Genomic DNA, 22459 nt, shown 5'->3' with positions numbered 1-22459 from the left:
CTTCACTCAATCCTGAGGATTTCCTCAGCTCAGAGCCTGAGCCCAAACATTGATGAACTTGCACCCAAGATGAGATGCCAAGTATCTGGCTTAGACTAGCATCACAGAGCAGCAAACTGAGTTTAAATGTTTCCTTCTTCACGTTTTTTCTTGCGACAACAGGGCATGTTTGTTTTTTTCTTTGAGGGAAAATGTTTTTTTGAAGCTGTTGTTGGCCTGTGGAAAAATGTAATCATAAGAAATGACTCCGGAAAAGCTGCAGATAGAGCCATAAGAAATTAAGGTAACTGATTATTTAATGTTTAATGTTGGCAATCATTTAAGCTTTGTTAGTTTCACGTTTAATATGTGCAATAAGTTCATTTCAATAAGTTTTGCAATAAACATTGAACCAGTCCGGCCCTCGACTAGTACCCATTTTTTCATTTTGGCCCACTGTGTATTTGAGTTTGACACCCCTGCTTTATAGGAACTACTAGTCACCGGTTAACGAACACCCATTTCCCATTATGGGTGTTGGTTGATGGACTGCGGATGGAAACTAGCTCAAAGCTAAATCTGGCACTGTTACGCTTGACACATTTTAATGTTTTAAGTGTTCATTACTGTGCATTGTCCCTGCCAAATAAACAATTAAATAAAATTATATTTTTGTCATTTTTCAACAAAGTTTCTCCGAGAAACATGAACTATTACTGGTGACAGATTAACATTTACTTCCACATACATTTTGACATCCTTTACATTTTTGACTTGGCTATATTGTAAATAAGTTACCTACCCCACCTTAAAGGTGGGGTAGGTAATTTTGGAGAAACCAGCTCGAGTGCGCTAGAATTTGAAAATACACAACCGGAAAAAATCTGCCACTTCCTTATAGAGCCCCTCCTCCAACACACACGAACGCGCACATCACCAATGAGGGCACGAGATAAGTTTGTGCACAGATAGCAGGCTGACAGGCAGGTAGGCCATCCAGTTATTTTAGCCGGGCCGGCTAAAATGATTGGTCTTGCTTTTTACAGCGCTACAGCTTCCACAGATTAACATTTATGTATTTATTGTCAAAGCATTTCATATATTCATTGCTATCGGGATGTTAAGAGCATTCCATGGAATATAACAAAAGGTGTTTCTGAAATAAATTACATACCCCACCTTTAAGCTTTGTTAGTTCCAGGTTTAATGTGTGCAATAAGTTAATTTCAATAAGTTTTGCAATAAACATTGAACCAGTCCGGCCCTCAACTAGTACCGATTTTTTTAATTTTGGCCCACTGTGTATTTGAGTTTGACACCCCTGGCCTAGAGCAATCAAATGTAGTCAAAAAAGATTCCCTGAATAAAGCATATAGTGCCCAGGCGCTGTAAAAGAAACTCAACACAAGATGTAACACACAAATGATCAACATTGCTTGAAGATCATACTTTTATTTCATGAATAATAAATGTACAATGATTGTATAAAAAATATAGCAAAAGCTAAAAGGCAAACCGCTGGCTGGAGGACACCAATACTTTTATCATTCCAGGGGAGTAGAGAGGGATTACAACCAAAAATGGCTTTCAAAATCTATGATGAGAGAAAGAACTTCAAGAGGGAATATAGTAGGGAAATGGGCAAAGAAAGTTGATGCTTTGGCTACAACCCTGCGTCCAGAGAGATGCATACATATAAACACATTAGACTAAACCAAATAATTTGGTAATGTTAAGTGTCTCTGCTAATAAATCAAATTGCATACAGTATTTGCCTTCTGTTAATAAAAAACTATAGGGGGTATTGGAAGCTCTTAAAGAATATCAGTTTTGTTATATAGAGGGGGTTAATTAGTTGCTACATGAAAGTCGAGGGGTTGTGGGAGGATGCGAGTCCATTATGAAGCACTGAGGGATCAGAAACTATGTTTGTTTACCATGAGACTAAGAATTTGAACAGCAAGGAATGACCCAAGCTTTCACAGTGTCACTTAAGGCTTTATTTGTTGAAAAATAATATGTTTGCAAATGAGCGAGTTACATTTTGTTGTAAATGAAGACATCCCCTCGTAGTGCATAACGGAAGATGTCATTCTCTGTAAAGACCCCAAACAAATGTCTCTTTTAGCAGGACATACAGTACGTTACGGTGCGTCACACATCTTTGCACGAGCATCAGCTTCTTCTCGTTCGTTTGTCGCCACCCAAACAGCGTCTGTCCTCTAAGCATTCTGCATCTCCTTGCCAATCTTGTAGCTGAGGATCTTGTTCCAGTCGATCTTGGTGCGGGTGACTGGGAGCTGTCTGCGTAAGGCTTTGAAGGTGGTGTCCGACATGGTCTGATAGTTCTCACTGATGGCCACCTGAAACACAACACAGATAAGTACAAGTTGTACCAGGATGGCATCTGCCAGTGACAGTCAATTGAACATTTTCTAAACAAAACAGAACCTATGAGCCATGTCAATTGTTTAAAATGTTCTTTTGTGTTGCATTTAATGTGAAGATTTGAGTGTGTACATTAGCTATGAAACAGCTTTATACTCTTTATGTGTTTGTTAAATCTACTACTAGTACTATTCATTCTAATTCCTCCATGTCTAAAGGGGACATGTTTTGTCAGAGATCAACAAGTTTTATTTTAGGCATGTTGGTCTGAAAATCTGATTTTGATAATGATTCAAATTGCATATTTGACTTTTGTGGTAGTGCTTGGAAATGTATAAGCAGCATTCTGAATCAAATGAGTCTTTTATGTCTTGGTCAGTATGCAGGGCAATGTTGACACATATGAGGGCAACTCATCTTATTCTCAAATGAGGAGTATATAGGACTTATTGGAATCGCATCCAATAAGCTCATCTTTACTTTGCCTGTTCTGGGATACAACAATACATGCTGGTGCAACATCATGGACTCTGTGGAAGATGGGGCAAGCCCTCCCAGACGAGTTTTGCTTTGGAGCCATTATCACAAGGACCAAAACAACTTGAAAATACCACTTTGGTAACATGATACCAGGGCCCAAAAATAGCTTTTCCCATAGACTTACATTAGGGAAGAAAATGATGTGATTTGTTCAGGTACACTCTCCATTAGGAACACTGGAATAGCCCTCATTTAAATCAATGGTTCCTTAAAGTTGTTAAATGCACAAATAGCCTTTGCTTCATGGGCGACTGAGCAGCTTTAAGGGAAATGAACCGGGAACCTGCTTCCTATGAGGACATAGGATCTGCTCTCTGTGTGAATATGAAAGGCTCATTCAAAGATAACACTTGCACAAGGAATATTTGTTTCACAGAATTATATACACTTGAAAAAGTTATTCGTACTATTCCATTTGTGCTTGGAAATCCCCTAAATTATACGCACTGTCTCTTTAACTTCCACATACCTGGTATTCATTCTCTGCATCCTCAATAATTTTCACAAGCTCCTTTGCAGTCTGGCTCTCATTCTGCCCAAAAATACATGTGTTGGTTAAATAAACAACTTAAAACACACTTCAACATAAAGCACATATGATATATTCCAATAGGTCTATTTAATGATTTCCTACTTACAGACACGGTCAGTGCTTCCTGTACATCTTTATGGCTGACCAGCTGTACATTTCCATCCTCATAATAATGTACCTGGAAATGTAGAAGACATGCACACTAAAGTGAAACAGAACACACTTCACAGCTAAACTCATACTACACCTAAACATTTCTCCACCTACCTGTATTTTCAAGACTCCAACCACCTGAGCTGTAGATTGCGAGACACTGAACCTCCATTCAGACCGGCAGCGGCCGTTCCTGGACACAGAGAAAAGAAAATAGTTCACCAAAAACACAATGCCAAACACATCAAAAACATCACTGCCTTTACACTTCACCAACATAATTGATTAAGTGAATACATTGAATTCAACTTACCAGAAGTTTTTAGGCTCAAATTGATGGCCCTCGATACAAGCGATAATGGTCTGCTGGCCATCGATTGTTTTCCCATAAACCTGAGGCAGATAACACAGGATGAGTGATTCATTGTGAGCAACAATTCACATGGCTGCAGTGCAGTCTGGGAAAGCTTACGGTGCAAACTCCACTGGGGTAGTGCTCCTTGACGTAGGCCCTGAGAGCAGAATCGCAGGCGTCTCTCCAGGACCTGAGGCCCGACTCGCCCTCATGCGGCTGGGGGTCGCTGGCTTCCTTTCTCAGGTGGTCGAACTTGAAGGAAATCTTGTTGTGAGGGTCAAAGAAGCGGCCATTACCCAGGTCTCCATGCTCCGTTATCAGGACCTTTATGGGTCAGAGAAACCTGTCATTACTCCACCTGTTAACGCAGGAATTGGCTTAATAACGTAAAAATAATGATGACATTTCACTAATAAGCTTGCCTGATCTTCATATCCTTCAATTTTAGCAAGGGTGAACTGATCCATGTTGTACTGGGCAAAGGCGCTGATTCAAGAAAAAGAAAGAATACAACCATAAGTTCAATGCACATCCAGAATACCATTTTCTTACAACTTTAAAAAAAATAATATGTAACTTACTGAGCCGCGCCCTCTCTGAGAAGGTTATCATTGTTGAGCAGTATTCGCACATCTGTAAAGAAAGAATTAAGATGGTAAACACGTTCACAAATTGTTCTATTGTTTTCCAGTGTTAAATTCAGGTCGTCCTACAGATGTCAATCAGAAAGACGCTCACCATTGAAAACTTCGTTGAACTCTCCAGGAGGAGCGTGCATCACAAAGTTAGCCGAAATACGGACCTAGAAATACATAACTTGTCATTATATTTGAAAATAGTAGGAGGCATCGCAATATCACAAAAAAAAGTGTATAAAATATGGAGGCAGTTCCCTTCATGCCTAAACAAACTGTGGTAGAGCAGAATAACAACTTTCTTTAATCATAAGCCACATTTGCAGATTTAAAAAAAAGATCTAGCCAATGTATAGTGTTCATGCAAAATGAAGACATGCAGGCAGCCACTAGAGAGAAGCAGAGAGCTGTCTGATAAGTTTCTTGGCAGCGGGCTTGTTCACTTTATTTTGGCCACTCCTTAGATGGCGAGCAGTGAATGACGCCCAAGGGCTTTTCTTAGCATCCAGAATGCAAGTGTAAGCATGTGGTGTCAAAGCTGCAGGGTGTAGAAGTTGTTGCAGGTACTAGTGCTCCATAAGGTAATACTCAAAAAGGGACTGAGTTTAACAATCAAGGCAGCATATACAAATGTGGAAGCGAGGTGTACTCTCAAGAGAGAAGTTGTAATTCATTAATCATTTGTGGCAGCTTTTTCCTCCATCATAATGTCCCTGCCACATTATAGAGGGGCTTTGCCAGTGATGGCGTCTGTCAGACAGACAGACAGACAGGGTTATTGAGCCCCCAGGCAGCAGCTGGCAGTGACCTACAAATGGCCTGTCCAGCTGAAAGGGCAGAGGGGCATAACAATGAGTAACCTAGTTTCAGCACACTCCTGAATAGTGGCTCCATTCAGTGCCTAGAAAAGCCTCCAAGGCACAGACAAGCAGTAAAGCAATCTGAGCTTATGACTGATTAAGATGCTATCAGAAGTATTAGATTTCCCTACATGTTCTTCATTTATCCCAAATATGGACATTATTTTATTACAGCAGCAGTGGGTTAGCAAGGCAGGACATCACAATGAGAAATATACAGACCAAGTTAAAATACACTACAATAAATCAGCCTAATAATACAACATAAACATGGGATACTATATTCAAAACACAATTGTGCAAAGTAGTTTTATACATTTAAATAAAAAGGATATGTCCATTAAAGTTCAGAAAGGGGAATTCCCAACACTTATTGCACTGACTTCTTTAAATGTATTTAGAGGGGTCACTGTAGCAGTTTTGGGAGGGGTAAGCCCCTAGCAGCTCCATCAGCTGTAGGAATGCAGAGCATTACTTTTCAACATGTAGCAGCTTGAGGCAGCCAGTCGCTGCAAGCCCCAATAACACTGCAGGAAAACTGCGTCTGTCCCATGAACGGAGTGCAAAAGTCCCAAGCTAAATACATAATACTTGCAAACTCAACCAACTCGATACACTAACTATAACTTCTGATGTCGGCGAGACCAGTATAAGCAGCTGCATGAAGTTATAGTGAACTGGGTGTGGGTGGTGTTAGTCTGCCGATGCACTCATTATCCTTACTGTAAATGCAGGAAGTAGCTCGACTTCCTTACATCTTAGCATTAGCTTTTTCTTTTTTAAATATTCTAAACTCAAGCTCAGCCCGTACTCATATGTTACTTTTTAAGTAAAGACAGCCATATAAGTTAGCTAACTTGTGTGTTTGTGCACAGGAACAACATGCAACTCTGAACTGTCAAACACTACCTCGGTTTAGCTAGCTCCACCAGCACACGCCTAATACGGCCCATTTGCAATTCATGCTACAACGTGAGCGTTTCATAAAGCTTTGGTATTATCCCAGACAAACACTAAGGGTAAAAGAATAATAACACAATTAATTTATAAAGTAATACCTTCTCTTCATCGCTGAGCTCATCGAAATCTGCCATCTTGGCTCAATGAAGTGTTAACAAAGCGCCCGTCGGTGTTGCCAGGTATGTGGGACTCCTCCCAGAACAGCCGCAGGCCGAGCAGGAACACTCTCCATGTTGTCCCCACGAATATACAATAATACACCTTTAAGTATTATTTTAAGGTTCATGTTCTTTATAATCATACGTCTGCTCAACAATTACATAGAAAAAGTAGTTGGCAATTCAAATATGTGATCTCAGGCTTCCTTTAACAATGCTCATTAAATATGTAGGCTATTAATTAACAATAATAACAAAAGGAACACAAATAACGTCAGTACAAGCGAAAAGAGAATACAATAATTAAAATATAACAAGTTAAAACATAGGGAAGATGTATCAGTAAATCATTAATCAAAAAGCAAAAAATGTCTGGAAGACAGCATTGCAGGTGAATACAATTAATGTAAAAACAGGATTGTAATATACATTATGCATCATCAGAAGTAGATTAATGAAAATTATTTGTTGGAGAGAGATGTAAACTGTTTATAGGCTAACAGTAAATCACGTATTTATGGGTAAAGCGATGGAAATAGAACCGACTTTTAAATAAATAAATGATTTTATAATAATAATAATAATTAAAACGGATTTATAACGGATGTGTTACATAATAACAACAATATTTACCCAAAAGAAACGCATGATTAGTTTTTTGTTTTTTTAAAATGTACAACACTTTCACATACAAACCGAAGCTGACAATATCCAAAACCTGGCAACCCTGACGCGTTCAAGTCATGTTTGCTTAATGGGGGGAATTGTACGTTAGAGACTGGTTGCAAGTGTTAAAGACAACTGTTTATCAACATTAGTGTTGATCATGTACGGATTAAAAATACTGAATACTATTGATAATATTAATGTAATTCCACTAACCTATATCCATTTCATTCTAGGTGTAATTTCCTCTAAAGACAAAATCCCGGCTGAAGTAGCTACCTCACTTCAGCCGGGATTGCTTGCATGATCGACCCATTATGTGAATATTGGTTAATAGCAATAGGCCCACGTAAGAGCGTTAGAAATATGAGATAACCGTAGTAGTCAAAATAAAACTACGACTTATATTTTGACATACACGCCATATAGACGATGGTTGTCTTAATTACAATAACTCTGCAATCACCTGAACGCGGCATCAGGATTCTCAGCCAGCTATTATTTTTACTCAAACTAATGCTGGGTTTTGTATTTCAAAAAAATATATACTTTGCATTTACACACACCTGAGACGACAGATGAAGAAAGACAAGAAATATTGTAAAAAAAATTAAATTGTGTGAATAAATAATGAACACGTATCACACACTATAGGACTTTGGATGCAAACCCCATGCCCTTTTATTGTATACGAAGAAAACCCACTCATGATATACATTATATAGAAGTGTTGGGAGCCTAATTGTCCATTGTGCTCATTCATCTTTAAATCAGGTCACTCACAGTATCACTGAGTAACACGGTGAAGCTGCTCCTACTATCTTTTATCCTGGTGCCTTTCCATTGGACATATACATGTGTCTTATTACCATTATATAAGATATACTTTTGTACTTTATTGATCCCAAATTGGGAAATGTTTCTATATATAATAATATATTTCATAATATAATCACATTCAGAAAACTTTATTTATCCCATAGGCTTTAGTCAGTAAAACGCACAAAGAGCCAGTTATTAAGGTTGAGGTTGTCCAATTTTTAAGATAAGAAAAGATAAGATAAGATAGTACTTTATTGATCCCAATTTGGGAAATTGTTTTGTTACAGCAGCATAAAAGACAAGGCATTTTACAATAAAACAAAACTACAAAATAAACAAGAATAGAAAGAAAAGAAAAATAAAATAAAATAGAAAATATACAAGTTGAAATAGAAAATATACAAGTTGAAATAGAAAATATACAAGTTGAAATAGAAAATATACATGCAGATATTATATATACAAATATATATATATATATATTCAAAATATATGACATATATGGAGTATTAAATATTGAACAGATTATGTATGAGTAAAATGTACAACGTGGTTTTATTTCAAGAGAAACTCTGGAGCAGAGAGTTCTCTTCCAGCCAGAGGTGATTTATTGTACAGTATTATAGCAATGGGCAGGAATGTTTTCCAGTATCTGTCCTTGAGACAGGGGAGCTGCAGCAGTCTGTTGGAGAAGGAGCTCCATTGACTGTCCAGCTGCAGGTGGAGAGGATGGGTGGGGTTATCCATGATGGACAACAGCCTGTTCAGTGTCCTCCTCTCCACCACAGCTTCAAAGGGGTCCAGCTTGATGCCGATGACTGACCCAGCTTTCCTGATCAGTTTATTGATCCTGCTGGTGTCACCGTCTCTTATGCTGCCCCCCCAGCAGACCGCAGCAAAGAAGAGTGCACTAGCCACCACAGACTGATAGAAGATCTCCAGCATCTTGCCGCATACGTTGAAGGATATCAGCTTCCTCAGAAAATAGAGTCGGCTCATCCCCTTCTTGTACACAGCGTCAGTGTTGATCCTCCAGTTCAGCCCATTGTCTAAGTGCACTCCCAGGTACTTGTAGTCCTCCACAACAGCCACATCCTCTCCTAGAATGCACAGGGGCAGAGGAGGAGAAGTCCTCTTCCTCCTGAAATCAATGACCATCTCTCTGGTCTTGGCCACATTCAGAAGCAGATGATTTCCACCAGTCCACTCTACAAAATCACCCACCAGCGCTCTGTACTCCTCCTCCCGTCCATCCCTTATACACCCTACCACAGCAGAGTCATCCGAAAACTTCTGCAGGTGGCATGACTCTGAGTTGTATTGAAAGTCAGAGGTGTATAAGGTGAACAGGAAAGGAGACAGCACAGTCCCCTGTCGGGCTCCAATACTACCAACCACCACATCAGACAGCACACTGCCCAGCCGGACGTACTGTGGTCTGTCCGTGAGGTAGTTGGTAATCCAGGAGATGGTGGATGCGTCTACCCTCATCGCCTGCAGCTTGTCACTCAGTAGCCGAGGCTAGATCGTGTTGAATGCGCTGGAGAAATCAAAAAAGGTGATTCTCACAGTGCAACCCGATCCATTCAGGTATGAGTGAGCACGCTGCAGCAGGTAAATAATGGCATCGTCCACCCCCAGGTGAGGCTGGTAGGCAAATTGCAGAGGGTCAAGGAATGATCTCACCTGCGGTCTGAGATGGGCCAAGACCAGTCTCTCAAGCACCTTCATCACATGAGATGTGAGTGCTACAGGGCGATAGTCATTGAGCCCAGAAGGAGTCGTCTTTTTAAGGCCCCTACACACCAGGCCGATATCGGCCGTCTTGCGTTGTTTGGCGACAACGGGTTCCTTGTCGCCCAAAGTCAATTTGGTGTGTCCCGAACCCTCGGCCGTGACACGCCTTATTTGGTCTTTCACGGTCGACACAAGCTATCGGGCCAAGAAACCACTCTGATCAGCTGTTCAGCTAGCAAATGAGAAGCGAAACGGAAGTGAGGGACGTAAACAAACGATTTAAGGCACAGGACAGCAGCTAAACACCAGCAGGTGATACTTAAAGACATCAAACATAGCCCTTAAATGTCCTCTCTTACCTCCCACACATAGCAGGGACATCTCTGACATCGGCGGGAGCGTCCCCGGCTGTCCTCTGCTGAGAGCTCCGTGATTTGTTTGGTCAAGTCCGGTTTTTCATCTCATCGTAAATTTAGCAAGAAGTGGCCATTATTACATTGCTGACTCAATAAACTACACACCCGCCAGAACACTGCGATCATCAGATGCAGGTCTATTAACTGTGATTTTATAGTATGTCTGCACTTTATGTGCTCATTTCATCATTCATGTATTTTTATATTCTAAAACATGTTTTCGATAGACGAGAGTGAAAATGGAACGCACATGCTATTTGTTTGTTTATATCAGTCTGTTCTTCTTCTCTGTCTTCCGGTTGTTGCCTATTTTGAATGACGAATACACACTACCGCCGCCTGCTGGTAAGGAGAGTTATTGCCACTCACGCATGCGCAGTTCGTACGTGCTCGGCTGAAGTCTTTGCAGTGATTTCCAGTGCGACACACGGCCAAGACGCAGGAGAACTCGTTGATGGAACTGTCGGTGTTGGGTGTCGGCGAGTTCTCTGGTGACTGCCTGGTGTGTCAGGGCCTTTAGGGACCGGAACAACGCAGGACGTCTTCCACAGCACCGGGATGGTCTCCAGGTGCAGGCTCAGGTTGAACAGATGTTGGAGAACAGGAGACAGCTGGCGGGCACAGGTCCCTGGGGCTGATACCATCAGGGCCAGCAGCCTTGCCTTGGTGGAGTTTTTCCATCAGTCTCTGGACCTGTCCTGTGCTCACAGTGAAGCGGGGGGGGGGGCTTGATGGCAGGGGTGATAGAGGGGGGGGGTCTGAGGCAAGATGAGCAGAGGGGGGGGGGGGGGGGTCAGCGGCAATGTGAGCAGAGGGGGGGTGAAGAAGCCAGGCTGGGTGGTGGAGGAGAGGTGTGAAGTGGAGGTGGTGAGCAGAGGGGGGATGCTGACACCAGGCTGAGAGGAGGAGGTGAGGTGAGAAGTGGAGGTGAAGGAGACAGCAGCGGGCGAAGAGCTGAACCTATTAGCCGCGTTCACACCAAGTACTTTCCTGTACTTAGTTCCGGCAATCAGAGCCCCGGTGTTTTTTACCCCAGGGCACTTAGTACAGATCGCGTTCACACCGGAGTACTTTTCCCTGAGGGAAGATTACGCAAATGAGCCGCTGACGTCACTTCTTCTTCTTCTGCTTTGGCTTTACTGTCAGGCCACAAACCACTTCACGGCGAGTACAGTAGGTGGCGGTATGCACCTTAAAGTTGTTTGCAATCCGCTACAAAACAAGAGAAGAAGAAGAAGAAAAACTTCCCGCGTATACTGCGACGCCCACCCACTCGCTGTACATTAGGCGTCTGTTGTTTACCTTCCGACCTCAGACATGATGGAGATGGAGTCGACTGAAGTTGTGCTGTTTGTGCTCATGTTATACAGCTTTGTAACTGAGTTAATGCAGCCTGAGCAACTTGCGTACAATAACAAAACAAGCCGAGCACGAGTGGTGGTGGAGAACGCTTTTGGCAGACTGAAGGGCAGGTGGCGGTGCTTGATGAAAAGAAACGACTGCAAGATGGACAAGATCAAAATCCAGGTGGCAGCATGTTGCATATTACATAACCTTTGTGAAAGTAATGATGAGTACAGGGACGAATGGACTGCCTTACCGGCGACCCAGCTTGATGGGCCAGCCATTGCCGAGGCTGGGGGGCAAGACACGCGCACAGCCCTTATGAGGCATCTGAACAGCGTGTAAATTGTACATTGTAAACATTTTGACAATAAAGCTGATCTTTTGTACAGTGCTTTTGTTTCTCTCTTTTATTTTCCAGTCAAGACAGGCAACATTACAATAGTGTACAGTGTGGCAATATAATAACAATAAACTGTGCCAGGTGTGTTGTATGCACAGTAAATAGGCTCAGCAGCAAACCCACCTTTATTATTTATTATATGTCTTCCTGAGACCCACTGCATCCGTCTGCCATAAACACTATGGAAACCTACATGTTAGTTTCGGCCCATAGTGGACTCCATTTTGTGTTGTGTAAAATGGGGGGGGGAATTAAAAGTTTGCAAATCCCCATGTCCTCCTCAGAGGACAATCATAAAAACATTTAGTTTTAGGTCAAATAATATTTAAAATGATATAAATTATCATATTTGTGTATGTGCCCCTGCCATTCCTCCACAAGGTTGCAACATTGATGATAAACAAATGACAAATAAAGCTTTGCCAGTTTATAACCGATGAAACATGATGGTATCAGAATAATCACTTACATGTGATGTATAGGATGCTACACAGGTCACTAAAGATAAAGTGTCAGGAGAAATAAGCAAGATACAGGATCTGTTTAATCGCCATGTAGGTTTTCTTTATTGCACTCTCAAGACATAACAGTAAATAGAAGTTCACATTTTTAATGTAAATAAAATAGAAGTTGTACATGTAAATTAACATTATCAATATAAAATAAAGTGTCAGTTGTATCAAGACTATATAATAACAGTAATAACAATAATATAAAATGAACTGGTGAGCATCTTGTCCTCCGTTTCCTGGGCCTTGGTGAACAGCACCATCTGATCCCCGTGCATCGACTCTTTCACCACGGCACGCCGGTCCTCCAACGCCTGGACGGTGTCAAAGAAATTCGCATCCCGTGTCCGCTTTCCTAAGAGGGGAAAATAAGCAAGATACAAGATCTGTTTAGTCGCCATGTAGTTTTACAACATACTAGGAATGTGTTTACTAGTCAACATTGGACAGGGTGCAGGCCCGGGACAAGACAGTGTACACAATGGAGGTGTATAGTAGAAGATAATATAGGATCAAATAGCATAAAATATATATATATATATATATATACACACACACACACACACACAGACTGAGTGTACACAATGGAGGTGTATAGTAGAAGATAATATAGGAGCAAATAGCATAAAATATATATATATATATTTATACACACACACACACTGAGTGTGTCTGAGTGCTTTTTGAAGAGTGCTTTTTGAAGAGTGCTTCATGTATGCTTGAACTTTGTTTAATGTTGTTGAGGCAAGTTTTCTTACCGGAAGTCATGTGACCTCTAGCCCGGATGTTTACAATGTTTGTGAGAGAGTAAAAAGGCGCGAACATTTGTAAATGCCGGTCTAGGCGAATACATTTTCACGCTGTTTCATAATTGTACCAAGAAGGAAATAAACATGATTGTGAACATCAGTTCGATGCGTAACGTTCTTTCAAGACAAAGTTACAGTGTGTGTACCTTTGCGTTTGGTTGCTGGTAAGGGGGACGACCAAGCGCTGTGATCTAGAAGGCAAAGCTCGCTTGTTTCCAATCCCGAGAGTTGTCCATCCTCGCCTGAAACACACGATTAGTGCCATGAGTTAGTGAAGCAAATTACAGAAACACTGCACAGTTATTCACAAGTCAAAACGTTTTCATAGCGGCCGAGAATATCTAGCTAGCTAGATGTTATTAGCTAGCTCGGGGCCGGTGTTAGCCAGTTCAGCCTAGCATGGCTAGCTTGATCTACTGAGCAAATAAAAGTACATCTGAGACCATTATTGTGCAGATTAAAACCCCAGTGCATGTAGTTGATTTTACCTTCGTCGTGGTCGTCATCGTTGGCCACTGAATCCGCCGTTTGAGCGGCCTCCCACACCATCGGTCGATGCTGTCCGGGAGAAAAGGTCTGTGGCCTAGCAGAGCATCCAAGCGCTCGTACCATTTACTGGTCTTCCGGTCGTTACCACTTTTGTTATAATAGATTAGATATATAGATAGATAATAGATCCCGAGATTAAGTACTCTTTTTGGTGTGAACGCGACATAAGGGGTACTAACGGAACTAAACGCGAAAAGTACGGTGAAAAGTACTCCGGTGTGAACGCGGCTATTGAAGAAGGTGTTCAGCTCGTTGGCCCTCTCCAGGGTGCCCACAGTCGGTCTGTCTCTCCCTTTGAAGCCAGTGATTGCCTTCATCCCAGCCCAGACATCCCTGCTATTGTTCTGCTGGAGCTTAGGCCCCGCTCACACGGGACCGTTTGCGTTTATGCACAGTATGCGTATTCAAAAAAGTCTTCCGTTCACATGCATTAGTTTCATTTAACGTGTCTGTTCAAACGAGGCCGCGGGAAACGCTGTAGTACATATGCCGGGACTGTAAGTGGCGCTGTAACTTCCGCCAAAATACACCAAAAGCCGCGAAGAAGAGCAGCCCAGCAGCCCCGCCACAATGTTGCCATGGCTACCCTTCTGTTTAAGCCCCGAAACTGAAACTGAAACTGAAAGAAACCGAATCTGTGGATATTGCATCCCGACCAAGAAGGTCTCCGTGGAGAGGACGGCTCAGAAAGAGAGATATTCTCTACAAACACCGGGTGAGATCCTCCTTTGTCAATATAATGGATCAATGCATGAAATCTGACTCTGTTTATTTTGTTTAAGGAGTATATTGGGCGTTAACAATTCTGGTTTGCCTTTTATAATATTATTTCATTCAAGAACCCCTTGTGCGTTTAATTAACACAGCTATTTTTGATAGTTGCTGCAGGAGAGGTGGGGAGAGGCGGGGCTATCGTTATTTTTTCAGGAAATATTCGTATCGAGGTGATTACACGGACTCGGTTGACCCCCCAGAGCGTTTCGTTTGCAAATCTATCCACCTTGGGACCCGTTATTGTTTGTGGGGTCAGTTTCTATCGGCCTCGTGTAAATAATAGGGCTATACGCACGCGAAACTATGCAGATACAAGCAGTTTTCTCCTCGTGTAAACGGCGCCTTAGGCTGCCTTTACACAGGCACGTTTGCATTTATGCCAGGGTTGCCAACTTTGGGTACCTGGCTGGAGTGAGATTTTGATATCATGGGTTTAATTCGGTTTAATTACACATATGCGCACGAAATGACTGCTATCGTGTCAGCAGCGGGACCTTAGCATATAGGATATATATACAATATATACAAATACACAATAATGGACACAGACTATAAAGGGCACACAGTTTCATTCACTAATGAAAGTCAAACATGTTTGTTTCCACTGTTTTATTGTGTGCCTGTCGCGATAAGCAATTAATTGACTTATCGTACGATAAATAAAAATGAACTCGATAACTTTTCTGACCTCGATAAATTGCCATTTACATGAGGATGTGACTAGCAGTTTGAAAGGATGTACTTGAATTATTATTATATATTATCATTATGTCAGTGGTCTAAAATGGTCATACAACGGTGCCGACAATATTATCGTTTATCGCAATAATTTCTGGGAAAATGTATCCAACAAAATTAATTATCGTGAGAGGCCTATACATGAAACACACACACACAGACAAATCTACAGACTTACTCCAAACTGCCAAATATATTACTTAACACACTCTCAATCTCATATACTCTTTGACTCTATTTTGGTCTAGTAGAACATTAAGCAGCAGACTTTTACTTTTTTATCATTTCTACTGGATCTTAGATCTGCGCATGCGCAATACGGGTCGGCAGTTGCGGCTCCAGAGTATTTTTGTTGGGTAATCTATGGTAGGGGTAACCCATACAGTGGTGGGGCTCAAGTCAGTATTTACAATGTAATTACATACACGCTCCCCCCGACAGTGAAACGCTACGCGTGAGGTTTAGATTATTTCCCTGTCTCAATCCAAATTGAACTGTATGAAATAAAAAGGCACATTTGTCTTGTAGTAAATAAAAAGGGCGACCTGGAGCCAATCCTGCAATTTCCCCACAAGTGAAAGAGTTGACATGCTGAAGACCCAACCCCTGCAGGGGGGTCTGGGGGGATTCTTCCCCAGGAGATTTTTTGAAATACTAACATAAAATACACATTCTGGTACTCTCTTGAGAAGAAAAATAAATAAATCTATTACTACACGACATATTTAAAAAAATGAATGCCATATTAGTTTTTTGTTACGTTGTTCTGAAAGCTGAACCTGCTGCTCCTCATATTGCGGCTTTCACACCAGCGCTTTTCCCTTTCTAACTCCGAAGCTCTTGCCTTTAGACCGACAATTTTTTGGAGCTGCTGCGGTGTGAACAGGAAAAAACGATACTTTTCAGGCTCTAGCTCCGAGCCGGAGCTGAAAAAGCGCTGGTGTGAAAGGGGAAGAGGGAAGAGGCTGTGTGAATTACTTTACATTGTGGATAAGGGTGGATAGCCCCCATTGTTCTGTGTGTCAAAATGAAAGACAGCCCACACACCTATCAATCATCAAACCGTGGGGTCTTATTTCATTACGTGTTGATTTCTATCAACACGTAATGTTGTATCGATGTGTATAGAGATGTACTACCGCAAAAGTATTCTCCGTCGGGACTTCCTGCAACAACAGCACGCCGTTATCGTGATTCTGATTGGCCAGAAGACATTATCAAAGATGTTCTATTGAGAAGACGATCACTACGTGACAAAAGTTTTCAAAACCGTTTCTAGTCTTCGGTATTCTTGCTTTTGGCGTGAGAATAGTTTGGGCAGCGTGAGAGCGTGAGATTGAGAGTGAAAGCGTGTGTCACACGCCAGATGCGTGAGAGTTGGCAACCCTGATTTATGCACAGTATGCATTTTCAAAAAAGTCTTCCGTTCACACGCATTCGTTTCATTTAACGTGTCTGTTCACACGAGACCGCTGGAAACGCTGTAGTACATATGCCGGGACTGTAAGTGGCGCTGTACTTCCACACGAGACCGCTCGAAAGCGCTGGACACGCTGTAGTACATATGCCAGGCCTGTAACTGGCGCTGTAACTTCCGCCACAAAATACACCAAAAGCAGCGAAGAAGACCCCGGAGCATGGTTGCCATGGTTGCCCTTCTGTTTATGCCCCGCGGTGGATTTAGCAACATGTAGTAGTTCATGTAATTCTCCATGTCCACTTGTTGCTGATGGTTGTGGTAGAGGAGCTGTAGATTTTGCACTAACATCTGTAGCATGGTCGAGCTGTAGATGTTGTACTAACATCTGTAGCATGGTCAGTACCAGTAGCACTAGCAGTAGCTACTGACAGTACTGACCATGCTACAGCAGTGAGCAGCAGAGGAGGGGAGAGGTGGGGCTATGGCTTCATCTATCGGGAAATGATCGTATAGAGGCGATTACACGGAGCCGGTTGACCCCCCAGAGCGTTTCGTTTGCAAATCTATCCACCTTGGGACCCGTTATCGTTTGTGGGGTCCGTTTCTATCGTTTGGTTACGGCCTCGTGTAAATGAAAGGGCTATACGCAAGAGAAACTATGCGGATACAACCCGTTTCGTTCTCGTGTAAAGGGGTCTGAGAGGAGGAGGTGAGGTGTGAAGTGGAGGTGGAGGAGACAGCAGCGGGCGGAGAGCTAAACCTATTGAAGAAGGTGTTCAGCTCGTTGGCCCTCTCCAGGGTGCCCACAGTCGGTCTGTCTCTCCCTTTGAAGCCAGTGATTGCCTTCATCCCAGCCCAGACATCCCTGCTATTGTTCTGCTGGAGCTTAGGCCCAGGCTCCACGGGAACGCATACGGCAAAACGCATAGGATTAACGCAAACGCAAACGTCAAAAAGCTTCCGTCCACACGCAATATACACAGGATTGTGTCTTGCTACACGAGACAGCTCCGTTTACATCCAACCGCTGGAAAAGCTGCAGTACATATGCCGAGCCTGTACGTGGCGCTGTAACTTCCTCCACAAAAGCAGCAACTTCCTCCACAAAAGCAGCGAAGAAGAATGGTTGTCATGGCTGCACTTCTGTTTATTCTCCGCGGTGGGGGCCGAGGGAACCGGGCAGAGTTTTTCGCCGGTCAACGTGTGTTAAAGTTTAAATCTTCCGGACAAAATTATAAAAGTGCCGGTCAAAGGTCTTCTTTGTTATTTATTGAGCTTTAAAACTAATGAATAACGACGATATAATGATATATAATAATAAAATACACGGAGCCTGTCTCTTTTTCCTCTCTTCTGACAGCGTCAGTGTCTGTCTCATGCAGCAGCTGATCCAGTAATGATGACTCGACAGTAAAAATAAACATATTTATAACTAGTTTAGGTAGTTTGAGAGGTAATTAAAATAGCTAAGGGTGATGATCTGACTTGAAGTGTGTGTTTTGCTCCCGCTGCATCACAGCGGGAGGAGCTGCGTGTCTCCGTCCTGTCAGATTAAACTTCACTCGCGTTTATGTCCATATCGAGATAAAGATAAATAATCTGAATTCAGTGTGCAGTGTACTTTTGCGGGGGTGAGCAGCAGAGGCGGGGAGAGGCGGGGCTATTGCGTCGTCATTATCAGAAACGGATGACCGTATAGGCTGCCACACGGCCCCGTTGGACCCCCCAGAGCGCTCCGTTCCCAGATCTATCCACCTTTGGACCTGTTGTCGTTTGCAGGGTCCGTTTCTACCGTTCCGTTACGGCGTCGTGTAGCTTAAAGGACTATACGCAAGAGAAATATGCGGATACAACCCGTTTTCGTTCCCGTGGAGCCTAGGCCTTAGTCTCCAGCTTCTTCCTGTAGGAATCTCTGCCCCTCCTCAACTTGTCTCTCAGCTCATGCTGGATACTCTTCAGCAGTGATTTGTCCCCAGACTTAAAAGCTTCCTTTTTCTTATTTAAAAGAGTTTTCAGGTCACTAGTAATCCAGGGTTTATTGTTGGGGAAACAGTTGACAGTTTTAGCCGGTAATATTGTTTGCTCACAGAAGTTGATGTATTCTGTGATGCAGTCAGTCATGTTGTTGATGTCCTCTCCATGTGGCACACAAAGCACGTCCCAGTCAGTGGTCTCGAAGCAGTCCTGTAGAGCCTCATTGGCCTCCGGAGTCCACTTCCTCACAGTCCTGGTGGATACAGGCTGCCTCTGCACCAGAGGGACATATTTAGGAGCCAAAAAGATGAGGTTGTGGTCAGATCTGCCCAGGGGGGGAGGGCAGTGGCACAATATGCATCCTTGGTATTAGCATATAAAAGATCCAGTGTATTATTTCCCCTGGTGGGGCATTTCACATACTGAGTGAATGTTGGCAGAGATTTGTCCAGTTTAGCATGGTTAAAATCCCCAGTTATTGTGATGAATGCATAAGGGTGAAGAGTTTGGAGTTTCGCCACAGAGGAGTGAATGACGTCACCAGCCACCTCCGCGTCCGCGTACGGTGGAATGTAGACAGCAACTACGATGACAGAATGAAGTTCTCAGGGGCGGACTGGGACTAGAATTCAGCCCTGGAAACTGACCCAGTCCGGCCACATGAAATGTCAACGGGGGGGCATCAGAAAAAAAAATACAGTACTATTAGTTATTAGAAATCAGCTGTTTATTAGGCTGCATTTATGCAGTTCAAGGGATAATTCTCACCTAAAGAGGGAGGACACTCCTCAGATGTCTTAAACACATGGGACATCGTAAAACAGTAAACACACACACATACAGTAGCCTACTATTTGTTATTGGTTATTAGAAATCAGCTCTTTATTAGGCTGGATTTATGCAGTTCAAGGGATAATTACATTACATTTCATTTCATTTAGCTGACGCTTTTATCCAAAGCGACTTTCAATTACCAATTACAGGGACATTCTCCCTGGAGTAACTAAGGACTAAGTGCCTTACTCAAGGGCACACTAGTGGTGGTGTTCCTGGCGGGATTTGAACTCACAACCTTCCGATCTTCAGCCCACCTCACTATCCATTAGAGTAGACCACCACTATCCATTAATTGTCACCCACTTCTTGTTCTTGCCCTGCAGATGTGCCAGTTGAGCTGGTTCTTCCACCCGCAGGAGGCTGGCTGTATATCTGAACTCGCGCCCTCATCATTCTCTTCATCATCTTGCACTTGTTCTAAGCTGCTGATGATAGTGCTTGTAGCAGCGCCGCTGCCAAAAAGGTCTGTCAATTTGCGACATTTATATGCTTCACCTGCGAGTGACTTCACCTTTTTTTCTCTTGCCTTCTCAGCCCCACCTTTTTCTTTTAGTTTTCTTTGATTTGTATCCATGTTTTTTCATTCTCCCTGTCTGCCGCGGCGTCTATACCCTGCTGAAAAAAACAGCTTCAACCAACTAAGTTGACCAGCCTGGCTGGTTTAGAGGGGTTTTGGACACTTTAGCTGGCCAGGATGGCTGGTTCAGCTGGTTTAGCTGGTGCACCATGCTGAACCAGCTGAACCAGCTAAACCAGCTAAACCAGCCATCCTGGCCAGCAAAAAAAAACAGCATCCATCTATCACCAGTTTATGTTTAATAATAGTATTAAATCATGCTGGAAGCTTACCAGGATTCCAGGTGACCAGCATACATTGTTTAAATACTGGTATGATTATTTAAAGTGGACCTATCATGCTATATTTGAACAATATATTGTAGGGCCATACCTATATAAAGTATATAAATATAGTTTCTTTTTCAAAATACCAAACAGATCCTGCATTTTAGCCATGCCTCATTTCGCTCTATTTGCTCTTTCCAGCTCTGTTTTTGCAGGGGGCTGATTCTGTGAGCTGCAGCTGACCACGCCCCCCTGCAGGAGAGGGGAGCGTGCTTTGAGATCAGCTGCTGGGCTCTCAGAAGAGGGGGAGGAAAAGAGAGGCTCCGTCCTCCGTGTATTATTCTTATATTATTATATAGAGTAGTTATTCATTTGTTTTAAAGCTCAATAAATAACAAAGAAGACCTTTGACTGGCACTTTTCTAATTTTGTCCGGAAGATTTAAACTTTAACGGACATGTTGACCGGCGAAAAAAAATCTAACTGAAACTCTGCCGCACGGTCCCCTCGTTCCTTGGAAGAGGCGGAGAGGTGGGTGTTTGTCATCTGCTGGTGGACTAACCGGAGAGAATTACAGTGCTTGCCTCGACGGGGAGGGATTGCATTGAATTACAGCAGCAGGAGCAAACGCTTGCCTCGGGGAGGGAGAAAAAGAGCCACAGCGGAGAAAAACAGAAGGGCAACCATGGCAACCATGCGCGGGAAGTCTTCTTCGCTGTTTTTGTGGCAGACTACAGCGCCACTTACAGGCCTGGCATATGTACTACAGCGTCTCCAGCGCTTTCGAGCGGCAATGGCCGGCCGTGGCCCAACCCCACATTCCTCTGATAGGTGGAGAGTTGGCCATATAGGCGGAGCTCCTCGTTCCTGACGTCAGAGGAATTTCAAATCTGTATCAGTCTGTATCAGATCCGTTGCAGCCCCATTTTTAGAGATTTGGGTATGGAGGAAAAGAGAGAGGGTTGTGTTTTCTGACACTTGGTGAGTTCCCTGGAACACCGGGGACACATATTCATGTATAAAAGACGTACAAAAGTGCATTTTGCATGATAGGTCCCCTTTAAACTAGAGAACATAAATATATTACAAAGATTCATTGTGTCATGTATTCTGGTATCTACAAAAATAAAGACATTGTATAGTGTTCATAACAGTATTTTAATTGAATAAATAGCAATAAATAGCTAGTTAATATAATAAAATACACAGTAACAATACAAATAACAACCAACCTGCAAATCAACCTACACATCAAAATTAATATATTATCTAAAACAGGTGCATTTGATTTAAAATAAAAGTAATAAATAGAATTCAATATTTAAATGGTAACAAAAACAGTAACACTATGTATGATAAGAAAAAGGCCGTCAGCGCAACTTAAATGATGACGTAAAACAATTTTTTTTAAAGGGCCGGCCGGCCGTCAACGGCCCTTGAGGACCGGCCGTTCTGTGGTTCTCCAGATTCTACAGATGGCCAGTCGGCCCCTCTGGGTAGATAAAATGGACGTAATCCCACAGCTAGCAGTTCAATGTCCGGGCTACAGAAACGCTCCTTCACAGTAACATGTCCAGGATTACACCATCGTTCGTTCACATCCAGTGCAATCCCTCCTCCTTTCTTTTTGCCGCTCAGAATAACGTCCCTGTCCGCCCGAACACTCATTCTCTTGTTTGTTTTTTCTTGTATTTAGATTGTATAAAACCATTAAAAATATTTTTCCCAAATTGTATTGAAATCTGGCATAATTTGTAACAATTAACATTTTATCTGTAGTATATGTTTACAACTAAGACGTATCTAAGGCAAATTCAGTGTGGATGAAGGCCCATAAAAGAACATACTGAAATGTGAATTATTTTGGCAAGGACTTTACAACAGCCAGAGGTGGGAAGTTACTTAGTACATTGACTCGAGTACTGTACTTAAGTACAGTTTTGAGATACTTGTACTTTACTTGATTATTTCCATGTTATGCTACTTTGTACTTCTACTCCCCTACAATTCAGAGGTAAATCTTGTACTTTTAATCCACTTAATGTATTTTGTACCTTT

The 22459-nt window shown here is 42.5% G+C and overlaps 1 protein-coding gene across 1 annotated transcript; it reads right to left on the bottom strand.

Moving 5' to 3' along the window:
- Window positions 1-1391: 1391 nt before the first annotated feature.
- On the bottom strand, window positions 1392-6623 carry capza1a (capping actin protein of muscle Z-line subunit alpha 1a). Its single transcript, XM_034139264.1, has 10 exons — window positions 6501-6623; window positions 4686-4749; window positions 4529-4580; window positions 4370-4433; window positions 4065-4271; window positions 3906-3985; window positions 3707-3785; window positions 3546-3617; window positions 3377-3439; window positions 1392-2342 (listed from the first exon to the last, which is right to left on the bottom strand). Exons 1-10 carry the CDS (start codon window positions 6534-6536, stop codon window positions 2202-2204), a joined length of 858 nt encoding a protein of 285 aa, XP_033995155.1. The 5' UTR covers window positions 6537-6623; the 3' UTR covers window positions 1392-2201.
- Window positions 6624-22459: the final 15836 nt, after the last annotated feature.

Source organism: Trematomus bernacchii, unplaced genomic scaffold (assembly GCF_902827165.1).
Source record: "Trematomus bernacchii unplaced genomic scaffold, fTreBer1.1, whole genome shotgun sequence".
NCBI classification, from domain to species: domain Eukaryota; kingdom Metazoa; phylum Chordata; class Actinopteri; order Perciformes; family Nototheniidae; genus Trematomus; species Trematomus bernacchii.
This window is presented reverse-complemented; position numbering and strand designations above follow the sequence as displayed.

Excerpts from the sequence above, each read along its gene's own strand:
- capza1a (XM_034139264.1), bottom strand. The coding sequence starts at position 6,536 with ATGGCAGATTTCGATGAGCTCAGCGATGAAGAGAAG. Across the intron at positions 4,750-6,500 it reads AGCTCAGCGATGAAGAGAAG|GTCCGTATTTCGGCTAACTT; the intron begins GTATTACTTTAT and ends ATGTATTTCTAG. Across the intron at positions 3,986-4,064 it reads ACCCCAGTGGAGTTTGCACC|GTTTATGGGAAAACAATCGA; the intron begins GTAAGCTTTCCC and ends TATCTGCCTCAG.